Source organism: Eutrigla gurnardus, assembly GCF_963514095.1.
Source record: "Eutrigla gurnardus genome assembly, chromosome: 20".
Lineage (NCBI taxonomy): Eukaryota > Metazoa > Chordata > Actinopteri > Perciformes > Triglidae > Eutrigla > Eutrigla gurnardus.
Window position 1 is genome coordinate 3,614,042 of NC_139931.1, and position 12,703 is coordinate 3,626,744.

The 12,703-nt window shown below is 42.3% G+C and overlaps 1 protein-coding gene across 1 annotated transcript; it reads left to right on the forward strand.

The window, feature by feature from the left end:
• Positions 1 to 506: 506 nt before the first annotated feature.
• On the forward strand, positions 507 to 3,342 carry uncx (UNC homeobox). Its single transcript, XM_084036762.1, has 3 exons — positions 507 to 818; positions 1,220 to 1,395; positions 2,131 to 3,342. The coding sequence occupies exons 1-3, from the start codon at positions 560 to 562 to the stop codon at positions 3,172 to 3,174; spliced, it is 1,479 nt and encodes a 492-aa protein (XP_083892888.1). The 5' UTR covers positions 507 to 559; the 3' UTR covers positions 3,175 to 3,342.
• The last annotated feature ends 9,361 nt before the right edge of the window (positions 3,343 to 12,703 follow it).

Genomic DNA, 12,703 nt, shown 5'->3' on the forward strand with positions numbered 1-12,703 from the left:
ACGGTGGGGTTTTATCTTGGCTCCATGCAGCTCAGGGATATTTGATCACCAGTTATTATTTAAAAACATAATATTTAAAAATAGAAAATGTAATAACAGCTACGGCTTTAAGATAAAATGTGATATTTCTTCCATGTGCAGCAGAAAAAGTCCGGCAGCCTCTGGCCTCAGCTATCCGCCTGTAGCCTCGCCTTCCCGGCATCCAGTGAGCCCTTCCTCCCGGTGGGTCCCCCGTGTAGTTGCGATGTAGTTCTTATCAAAGCCCTCCTGTCTTGTTGTGACAGCTCTGATATTGTTTATTGAGGTGGATGTCAGCTTTAATTAGCAATCGATACGGGGAGCGTTTGGAGAGCGCGCCTCTGACGTCAGCGTCCATTACCGCTTCTCATTGGGTCTCGTATTCCCAGAGCCTGGGCTAATTATTGGGAGGTTCATGTGGATAAAGTACAGCTCATCCCTCCCTTCACATCATGTCCCCTGCTCGTTGGCCACACTCACTGCATGCTTTTTAAATTCCCATCGCCGGCCTCCAGACGTCGTTTCCCCCCTCGCCTGCGGGATGATGGACAGCAGGATACTGGATGCACCTCACGCCCAGTTCGGAGGCTCACTCGGCGGGATGGTGGGCTTCCCGTACCACCTGAGCCACCATCACGTCTACGAATTAGCCGGGCACCAACTTCAATCCGCGTCCGCGGTCCCCTTCTCCATAGACGGATTACTTAATGGCTCCTGCGCGGCGTCGGTGGGCAATTCCGGCGCGCTGCTGTCTTCGGGCTGCGGGATGAATGGAGATAATCACACGTACAAGCTGACAGGTGAGCCACGTTATTACATATAGATGTGTATATATATATATATACGCCGCACAACAGCATGCCTCGGTCACACAAAGAGCGATGCAAGTTCTCCTCTCGGTGGTGCGTTCAAAGGCAGGCAGCTTCTCCCTCTCCGTGTCGGGAAGCTGAGGATGCATCCGAGCAAAAAAAAACAAAAACACACACAAAAACAACAATGTTCCTGCAAGTCAGAGGATAAACAGCAAGCATGCATGTTAACATAACAGAGGAGATAGAACACCTCACATCTTCAGCTCTAAAGTTGACAGAATTCTGCATGAAACCTTGTAAAATGTGAATTTATTTATTTTTAAATGGACGTAGAATATATATATATATATATATTTATTGTTTACATTTCTTTCTCGTTGTGCTGTCAGACTCGGGGGACCCAGACAAAGATAGTCCCGGTTGCAAGAGGCGGAGAACTCGCACTAATTTCACCGGTTGGCAGCTGGAGGAATTAGAAAAGGCGTTTAACGAGAGCCACTATCCCGACGTGTTCATGAGGGAGGCTCTGGCTCTTCGGCTGGACTTGATAGAATCAAGGGTTCAGGTAAATATTTATTTTGTTCCCTTTCTTTTTTTATATATATATATATATATAATTCTCAGTGTGTGTCTTTATTCCTTTGTTTATCATGCATTAACTGCTGGACAAAAATATATCTACTATAAACCTCCAGATAGGTTAATATTGAGTCATAACATACACCTTGTAATAAGTGAAGAAATAATCATTAAATAATACTAGACGGATGTGTGTTGTCTGACCTTTCCCTGTTTATGTTGGCCCAATAAATCAATTATAATTACACCTTTATTTTGAAAAACAGTCAAGCCTTCACTGCTGCTGATATTTTTTTTTAATTGAAAGCATTTCAAGAAATTCTGGCGTTTTATTTGCCAAATATATTTAAAAATATGGGATTAACAAAAATAGCAAATATATTCCAATCTCAATTATTGGACAATTTATTTTATTTTATTATAGGAGAATATTATAAGCAATTTTAAAGCTTTTAATTTCTTAATGGAGGACAGAACTATTGAAGTAAATCTGACCTCCTGTAAAATGTGAAGCTTCTATACTTGAGCTCCATCCCAACTTGTTGTAGTTTTGTCTGCACACGTCCCCCCTTCAAAGGCCCAATTAAAGGCCTAACAACACGATCAAGGTGCCACCTCACTATTCGCTTAATTACCATATTGTTAAAACACTGACACTCTCTGGGTCTAATTAATCCCTCCTTGCAGCGACAGACCGTTACACGTGTTCTCCTCTCTGCAGGTCTGGTTTCAGAACCGCAGAGCCAAGTGGAGGAAAAAGGAGAACACAAAGAAGGGTCCGGGTCGGCCTGCTCACAACGCCCACCCCACCAGCTGCAGCGGGGAGCCCATGGACCCGGAGGAGATCGCCCGGAGAGAGATGGACCGGGTCGAGAAGAAGCGACGCAAGCAGGAGCGACGGCTGCTCAAGTCCCAGAACCGGCTCGCTGCTGGGGATTTATTTCACACCCCGGGGTCGGACAGCGACAGCGGGGTGTCACACGTCACCGACAGCGACCACACGGGCCCCCCTTTTGACTCTGCGCAATCCAGCTGCGACCAAACGCCTCACCCTCTCCACAGCCAAAACCAGAACCAAAGACACTCGGACCGGGACCTCGGCGCGCCCGAGCTGGACTCGCCCGACGCCTGCGGCCACCGGTCGAGCCTGATGTGCTCCAGCAACAGCGGCGCGTCCAGCGCGCAGAAACTCAACCCTTTCAGCGTGGAGAGCCTCCTCTCGGACTCCAGGCCGAGACGCCACCCCGCGGCCTTACCCTCCTCACGGCCTTTGATAGGGAAGGGACACTTCCTGCTCTATCCCATCACGCAGCCGCTCGGATTCATTGTTCCTCAGACGGCCCTGAAGACGACGACGGCGGCGACGACGACGACGTCGGCGGCGAGCTGCGAGGGCGACGCGCCGGCGGAGCGGAGCCAGTCCGGCGGCGTGCGCTGCGGAGCCTCCGCGGGATGTAGGAGCAGCTCGCCGGACTCCCTGGAGCTGGGCTCAGAGGTCAAGACCCGATCGCCGCACGGCAGCCCCTCCAGGACCGCCTTCGGCACCGGCACCGGCACCGGCAAAAGGACCCAGACCTCTGTTATATGCAGCGAGTCCACTTTCGCCCTGCACGAACACAGTCCGCAGCTCCTGCAGCCTGAGGACGCAGACAGGAAGGAGCTTCACCTAGAGGTGAAGGAGCAGCCGGACCGGCCCGATTGTGTGCTCAGTGACAGTCCGGCAGACACAAAGACAGACTGTAAAGAAGATGTCGACATGGAATAAATCACTGGGGGGTAAAAAAAAGGAGAACAAGTAGAATCATACTGATATACGACAGCTTTCATTAGGCCAAAGCTTCAACAGAAATCTCTGCATCAGATCTAGGTTTGCTGTGTTGACAATGGTGTGAACTCCCTCTCTCTCTCCCTCTCTCTCTCCCTCCCTCTCTCTCTGCGAGCGTGTGTGTGTGTGTGTGTGTGTGTGTGTGTGTGTGTGTGTGTGTGTGTGTGTGTGTGTGTGTGTGTGTGTGTGTGTGTGTGTGTGTGTGTGTGAGTCAGGAGTCTCTAGATATCCTTTAATGTGTGATAACTTGTCAAAAAAAAAGAAGAAGAAAAAAAAAGAAAACACAAGACCACGAGACCAACAAAAATCCTCAAGAGCTGTAAAAAAAGGTATCATACTATTTATATATGTAAGTTTTTTCTTAAATAAATCTATTGTATACAAGCAACCTCAAACCGTGTGAGACCTTAAATAGCAGCACGCAGTGCAGGACTACAGTAGCCTACAGTAGGAAGGGCTTTCTTAAGAAATCTCATGTTGTACTTTGTATATTGCCTTAACAAATTTATTCATCTATAAGCCCCCACTGAAATGAGGTTACGAGCCTGAGGCGAAAAGGACCCGCTCGACTCCTGCAGAGTTTTGATATGAAAGTAATTATTTTCCCGGTGGCTACTGCAGGGGGATTCAGTTTATTTTAGCTCAAAGGGGGTTATAATACATTACCGATTTCTAGTGATATGAAATCACATAAACTTCCAAGAATAATAGAATTAGCATGAAAAGGCCTGGGTGTCAAATTGAAATAGGAAAATAATAGCCCCGGCAGCTGGGAGTGTGTGTGTTTGTGCATATTGGATAGGAGATGGGGATTCGTGGGGAGGCATTTTCATGAGCTTTTTCTTCTTCTTCTTCCCCCTCTCTCTCCACTCTGTCAGGGCCCCTTGTAGCGGGGCTATATTAAGATAGATGTTCGATGATATCCCTCATTGTTCTGTCGCTTTACATTGATGTTTCTGTGTTATCAGCCTATTGATCATGCGTCGGCTGTAATAGGACGGGCTGAGGCAAACGTGCCTATTTACAATAGCAGAACACATTTGTTCTAATAGGGCTGGTGGTCCCCGGGGAGGCCGCGCGGGATCCGGGACATCTGCTCCCCTTTGCGATATTATAGCAGCGTTGACCACGATATCACATCGACCCACTACCAAAAAAAAAAAAAAAAAAAAAGGGGGGGGAAGAAATGTCTTGTGTGCACGCGCGTGACAATATAAAATGAAAAAAAAAAACTTAAAACAAAAGAGCCAGCCGCGTGCACGCGCACACCCCCGTTGGGTGCCTCTCTTTTGGGTCTTGATTTGCAAATAAATGGGAAATAATCAGAGGGGCGAGCTTTACGTCTGAGCCGGCGCAAATGAATTTCTGAGCCAGTGTCCCTTTCAAAATATTTACATAAATTTCAAACCCCGTGCAGCTGTTTGCTCTAGGAAGCAATGTCTTATTAGGTTGGGGGGTTTGGGGGGAGTCTGGGGGGGGTGGCAGGGTCCGCCACACAGCCAACGTGGCACCCAGGGAGCCGGCTGGAGAGCAGGCCTGGGGAGGTTAGAGGTGTTTCCTCCGGCTGCTTCATGGCGCTGTACATTTTCTATGTCATTGGCTCGGTCATCCCATAATATTATAGCCACCAGCTTCACGTGGACCTGTTAATATCTCATGTTATGACGTTTATTATGAGGGTTATACAATAACTGAACCAAATATTCTGACACAATTTTGGATGGAATCCACAAAACAGAAAAAAAAGAAAAAAAATGATGGCGATACGAGGTTTATTTACTAAATCGTGGGATAACCGGGGCCGGTTCGAAATAACCCCTCAGATTTATTCGGTGTGTGTTTTCCACGCTACTCTGAGGCTATTTGGGACGTCTGCCCAGTTCATCCATAATTCATTAGCACCGCGAACAGGAGTATCGCTGGCTGCACATTGGTGGCCTTAAGGTGAAATTAGCGATTTGCTTAAGTAGTTAAGCTTTTCTTGCCTGAGAGCTGCACGCTGCATGATTCAAGACAAACTATCAATCGATATGCCCAGGCAGCCTCCAGGAGATGTGTCGGCCATGAATCACACTTTATGAATTCAATTTATACCCGGAGAAATTTTCAATTTGAACGCCGGATCATTATGGGAGAGTGTAAATTGTTTTTGCTCTATTATGCATCGGACGCCATCATTTTTCTTTCTAATTACGGAGGTGTCAGGTCGGGCTGTCATGCAGACGCTGATTTTCAATTTAACTGATCATCATGCATTCATTTTCCCATTTGATAAATCTGCTATCTCGGAGCGTCTCCATGCCCGGAATGCTAAAAGAGAGGCGCAGATTGGCAAAGTAATAGGGGCCTGTATGCGGCAATAAGTGCAGATCAGGCAGCTAATTTAGCACCTCCTGGTATTTCCATTTCCATTTCTCATTTCCAAGTCTCAAAGGAGGAAAGCAGCCCAAAGGCAGGAAGCTGGTAGGCTTTCTACTATCGGAGAAAGACAGAGAAAAAAATCTACCAAAACGGCTTGTTTTCCACCACACATTCCCCTTAAATTAGGATATCAAGCTTAATTAACGCTAATAGAGTTTTCTCAGTATGTGTTAGTTTTATTTAATAGAAACAAATTTGCGCAATTAATTATGGCCATGATATTAGAGCTCTCATTTGCAGCGAGCGAGCTGCAGCCTAAACCGGCGTCTCCAGAAATAAGCCTCTCATTTCCAAAGCTGAATGACTAACCAAATGTTTTTTTTTTTATATGACGACATAAATACGGCGCCGAATTAAACGTCTGTTATTTTTCTTTTCTGTTATTGCAGAAAATGTTTTATTATGGGTTTTGAATTTTAGATTTTTATCAGCATCATTTTCGAGCTTTAGAGCTCATTTGATATGACTTCCTGAATTTTCCAAAAAAAAACTGTGACAGAAAAGGATTTATTTTTTATTTTTTCATGCTCAAATCAAGTGAAATGGCCAACCTGTGTTCTGCCATAAATCCGTCTCTCTGTACAGGCCATGTCTTTGTGTTGCTCTATGAGATCTTAGAGGCTCTGAGGGCTCAGTTCGGATAAGAAAGAACCGTGTCCCCTTTTTAAAAAAGGATCCTCCATAAAATAAAATGCCACTTGACATTTGGCTTCTCCTGCAGCAACCCTGCCATGCCTTTTAGGATTATTTTACATCTACATACACATTAATGCGCTGGTGGATTTAATCACCCTTATCTTTCCTGTGCATACCTGGGATAAGCCTGACATTACCATCTGCATTGATTTCTGGACGATCCTTCAAATCATTTTAATTATCTTGGAGAATTTCTCAAAAAAAATCCCTCTAATCAAAATTTAAGTGAACAAACACTTGCACACTCGAAAACAATCTAAAGTGAATTTTGAGAGAAAATTGTAGTAAATAAGATTATTTGACCATATATTGACATCTGCACTTTGATTTCCCTGGAAAAAAAACTATTTTTTTGATGTTGATGATTTCCACACTACAGCTCCCAAAGTATTAAAGCTATATTTGACTCATTTCACTTGCTTTTAAGTTATCATCCAGTCATAGCTGACTCAAGAGGGGGATCAAAAGAGGATCAAAATGTCACAACTTTAAAGCAAAACGCTGCTGTCCAGGTAGAACGTCATAACTCCCGGGGTGGTTTTATGTTCATTAAATACTGCTTTTCATGATCTCTGTGCGCCGAATAAATCTCCAAGATTTCTGATCGTCCTGAAAAAAACACATAGTGAAAATGAAGGGAAAAAAGAAAAGGTGTTTTTCTTTATATCTTATAGTCGCATTGAGCTGTGAGTGGGATAAAAGAGATAGTGACATGAAATGACAATTCTCATAACAATAAAAATGTCTGCTTTTCGGCATAAAAAAGTAGAAATTTAACAGATATCTCTGTATGGCAAACAAGTGCTTTTCCACAACATGAAGGCTGTGATGTTGGACCATACTTTCACGAAATACTTGTGGTATGAAAAATATGACCTATGAGAATAAATAGAAAATCTAATACTGAGGAAACGGCCGGAGAATGTACATTCTGTGAACAGACTCTGTGAAGTTAAAACTATTTTGAAAAGGTCAAATGTTTATCGCCACACTCCTCATTAGATACAGTGATATTCACACAATTAAAAAATACATATTGTTTTTACACTACAATGTAAAAAGTTGAGAAATACAGCTGTGAATAATTTAAATGAATTTGCGTTCAATGACCAATTAAACAATAATCTTTTATTTTGAAGTTTTACGGGGTAGAGGAGTCGGACTGAAGACACTTTTATGAAATGCAATAACACACCCTTCCCCTCCTTCCTTTTTAAATGTCTTTCTCATTAAATATTGCACATTTCTGCATTATGCCGGCTCCATATTGTTTCAGAATAGCTGTAGGGAAGGATTAGTTATTAGACTCCTCTTCACAATAAGAGCCCTTGCATCCTTGCATGATGGTGAGAGAGACTGCAGTCTATCTCAGAAAGCTCACACCTGTGACAATCCATCTGGCCTCATTATCTTAAAGTGCCATCTTTTGGATTACGCAACATTTCAACTCATAGGACAAAACAATTATTGGAAATATCAGATGATGTGTCCTGTCAGGATAAGAGGCTCTTCTTCTTGTGAGGCTGCTTGGACTCGCACGTCAGAGCGAAAGAACAACTGCTTTCTGACACCTCATTGTCTTCACAACAGAAACGCCACGGCTTCCTCCTTCTGAAGAGCCTCGCTGAAGTCCTCATGTATCAAAATGTTTGGCAACTCCTACTCTTGATGTTTGAGCACAGAATTCAACATGACTATAAATCCTTACAAGACCACATGAAATACTTCAGTAATCACTAATTTTTCAGGGACAGATTGTCAGCTATCCGGTGCAACTTAAGAGGCTTGCAAACAGACTCGGCTGCTCGAAGAGCCCGACATCATGTCCACGTCTGAATATTTGATAATTAGAAAAATAAACCCAGTTTGGGAAGTAATTCTTTGTGTGGTGACGCTCATGTTCTGGTACTTTCTGTAGATATTCCTTTGCACATTAACAGTACATGAGTATTTACATTTTTACATGAGGCTATGATTTTGATGCTTTGGATCTTGAGGCTATAAGTCTTGTCAATCAAAGGCGAAGCAGCAACACAGATATCTGAGCCAGTTTTACTCTAACTGACTGCTACTTCTGGTCTGACTGCAGCATAATAAGCATTAGCTTCTAATTAGCTTAAAGTCTACATGATAACTCACTTCAGAATGTTGTTAACATGTTTTGCATTAATATATAAGCACCTCTGGCAATATGGTGATACATCTACACGTACTAATTATCACCTTCTCTGGTGATTCTATATCTGAAAAAAAAAAATAGTTTAAAGGATTTACAATAAAATTCTTAGTCTCCATTTGGCTCCAGTTCACACACATGTAGGTTGACTGGCAGACGGTTGCCCAAGTGTAGATTGAGGTATTTGGAGCCTTCAAATAAACTTTGGATGGCCTGTTCAAATTAATTTAATTTAATTTAATTTAATAGCGCACGCCATTATCTAGCTTCTTTTTTTTTACATTAATGCATTACCATATCTACAGCAAGAAGTGTTCCAACATGAATGAGTCAACCTGTTAATGTTCAAATGCAAATTTAGATCCTTTTCTTTGTCCGACAATATCTGCTGGTTAAAGCGTGATGAAGGTATGGCTACGTTTGAGCAACTAAAACCACTTAAAGTTAAGGTGTGGTTAATCACCATGGTTACAGGCTGTTAAAGGACAGAATATCAGACAAATTCGTTAGAGACAGGATTGCAGATATCTAGAAAACAACCCACGTTGAATTGAACGTCGATCCTCCGTGTGCTGGAGCTCAATGTAGGAAGAGTTCAGCCTTCGTCATGGTTTCTTGGGCGATCATTAGCTGAACAGAATCATGTTTCTCTTCATCACAAACCAATATTCTCCCAAACAGTAGGGGGCATTGTTCTGGGTCTACTTGCTTTGCTTCCACGTAGTTTGGAAATGTCTGATGTGCATGGACATCGACCGGGACTCCCACTAAGTATAACTGTCGTGACCATCACAGACGTATCCAATCAGACGTGAGGCTGTCGGTTGGGAGTAGCTTTCGTTTAAGGAGACAGGAGACATTTTTACGACACCAATGAACCATACCAACATTTAGAGTGCAGACTTTCACAAGTGGTTAGTGAGAAAGATGACCAGGGAACAGGTTGCAGTGCACCGTGGGTTCATAAAAAGAGCCATTTGAGTCACAAATGGGATGCTGAACACCCTCCAGAAACGGGTAATGGTCACCTCCATAACACATAATGTAGAGAGAGAAGACCCTGCCCCTTCTTCTGATGCCAATGATCTGCTGCTTGAAGAAAAGTATTTCCAGACCCCCTCCATTACCTCTGCAGGGATTTCTTCAGTACAGAAGGATGGAGATTCAGCCGATGAGGGATGTGCAAGAACGGAAAGCAAAGCCTTTGTGTTCAAGCAGTAATAAATAATCGTGCTAAATAAGAATTTGATTTCTAATTCCTAATGCCCAGAGGTTGTTTGGGCAGTTATGTTTTAAAAAGTATCCTTCCAAGCATTGAGATCTCCTTTAAGAGCATACAGTGTTCATAACAGATACTCGGACAAATCTGGTTTTCACATTCAGTTAGTATAAATCAACACAAACAAGACCCTGGTTCCTGGTGGTGAGAGAAGTGCTTCTTATACCATTGATCTGACCCAGCAGGAACTAGCTGCTGCCGTAGCAGTGGGTACATTAGTGTGGCCAGGTTACCTCCAGGTCCCAGTGTAGGATTTCATCGTTCAATAAGCCAATCATTTCTTTGAATCTTTCTTGCTTGGATCCATGTGAATCACCACCAGGGTATGTAGCTCAGAAGAGGAACCCAGTTGTTGCCTGAAAGATTTGGGAGAAAATGAAACCATCTATTGTTCAATATCCGGATCCCGAAGGCCCCCCCCCGCATGAGCATCATCCAAGGCAAGACATTGCTGTGATCCAAGGAAGAAGAGGATGCCGCTCCAGAGCAAAGTCCCACGTGGACTTCCCAGAACAGCACGGCTGAATCATGGGGATGCACAGATTCTCAAAGAGCACCATATCGACTAAGAGAAAAAGTTGCAGTTTGAAGAATAGTTGGTCAAAGTCTAGCAAGTTGTTACATAGAAAGGTGCATTCTATTTGAATGGGATGTTTGTGTGTGTCTCATTTAAATATGTACCAGCTGTCCAGCCCAGCCTGCTATCAGAGTAGAGAATGCCATTGTGGTTGGCTAACGGACTTTCCTGTGTTTACGCACAGCTGTAAAGGAACCCAGAAACTAGCCTAGACCACAGTAGACTGCGGTTACTAGTAACCACAGTAAATGGATATAGACGGACATTCATTGGCAAACACTGAAAGTAAGTCCTGGTTGTATGATACACTTGTTTTGTTTGCATAATGGTGATACAGACGGAGAGTTTAGTCCAACAGCAAATTAAACACACTCACAAGCTGAGATGGTTGACAAGAGAATAGCCCGCAATCCCGAAGAAATATGTTCATATCGGATGAATCTCAAGGCGCAATCTACATCCAGTAACAGATGTTAATGAACTCCAACACAGGAAGTAGTGTTGTTTTATGTATAAATACTCCCTTTAAATTTAACACCTCCACCTTTAAGGCCAGGACACTATATATCAATTATATTGTGTTATTGCTTGTGAAGTTTTGCAGTAAAAAGTAATGATTCCTTGAAAATTGCTTATTAAAAAATCTTGGAACTTTGTTACACTGGATGGAACACAGTGTAATTATAAATTAGTATTTTTAATGATAAATGGAATTATTTATCTATTAGATTTTGGTTACTTTTAAGCATTTTATTTAACTATTAATTTAACCAACAATGAAACAACACAACAAAAATGACCCTGCAATTAACACCATATACTGGTTATTTGTCTTTATTAAATATCTTGACCTTCCATGGCCGGATCCATCATCGAGCCTTTTAATTATCGCCTCATGAAAAGCAATTAAACTTTATTTTTAATACTGTGAATCTTATGAAGTGTGTTTACGTGTTTTAAAGAGTTGATGGTGGAAAACAGAATTTATTTGGTTTTGAGTAAATATATTTTCCATATGAAAACTGAGGCTTTGAGACAAGGACTCATGGCATTAATTGGATATTTTAAACCTCATATTCGCATACAGTGACAACACCTACATTAACTGTTGTATATTTGTTGTCTGCTATGCAAAAAATAGAAAGTTCTGTTTACATAAATGGAAGCACATTTAACTGGGCTCCACGTCAGTAGACTACTCCGTGTATGTAAACACTCTGGTGGTTTATGTCAATTTAATCTGGGATACTGAGACAAGTAAACTTCATCATATCCCAATTATGGTTATTTTTCTTGCGATTAGTGCAAGTGTGATTTTTCGGAATAGCCCGTTTAGGCATGTGTATGGATATTTGCGATCGAGAGGCGAGATGCGTATAAACCGCATTTACCGTATCGCACCTTAACCGGGATATCAGCCATTTATCTGGAATCCTGTGTGCATGTAAATGCTGTCATTGGGGGTTTCTGCCGCTCGGCCTGTGATTTGTATGAAAAACACAGGCGTTTTCCTTCCATGACTTCCCAGGGAATCTGCGCCCTGGAGGTTAATGAAGTGTGAAGTGTGAAAACTTCCTGAGATGGGATGAGTTAAATAGTGTTCTCAGATGTTAAAGCCACACTGTCCAAATGTATTTGTGTGTCAGTTCTTTATAAGTCTTAAATCTGGCAAACATGCCCCCGTGGGCCATCTGCTCCCACTTTTTTTTCGTTGGGCTAATGCCATCTTGTGTGTTCCACTCAGTCCACATAAATGGGTATAATAACAAGGTCTAAGTGAGAATTTGAATTGAATTCATGGAATTTACCGACATTTGTTTTTTTACTGTTCAGTATCTGTTTTTATATATTCTGGATTTGACAAAGTAACTGGCAGTAAGACTGACATTTAGACATTAAAAGGTCTTTAACGCTACACAATTAACAAACATGGTGTCTGTAAGCACATATGATGCTGTGTAAATTATAAGTAACTGTCAATTCATTTATTAGTAACCAGTTATGGCATTTACAAAGAAAATCCTGAATTTACAGCTACAAATAAAAGTATCAACAACTGTAATTGGTGTCAAAAGGTATTTTAAAGTATGTCACCACCTCTAATACCTCATAATAATAATAATAATAAACATTTTGATATATATCTTTGGGAATGAATAGCTCAACCTAAAAGTAAGACCTCTATAATGGATACAATATGTGCCTAAGGGGGACTTCACTAATAGACATTTTTGGTTGCAATTAAAACGGTTCCTCTGAAAGGCCTGACATGTCTTCTAAGGGAAGAGTCTCACACCCGGCTCCTTCCTTTCGTCATTAA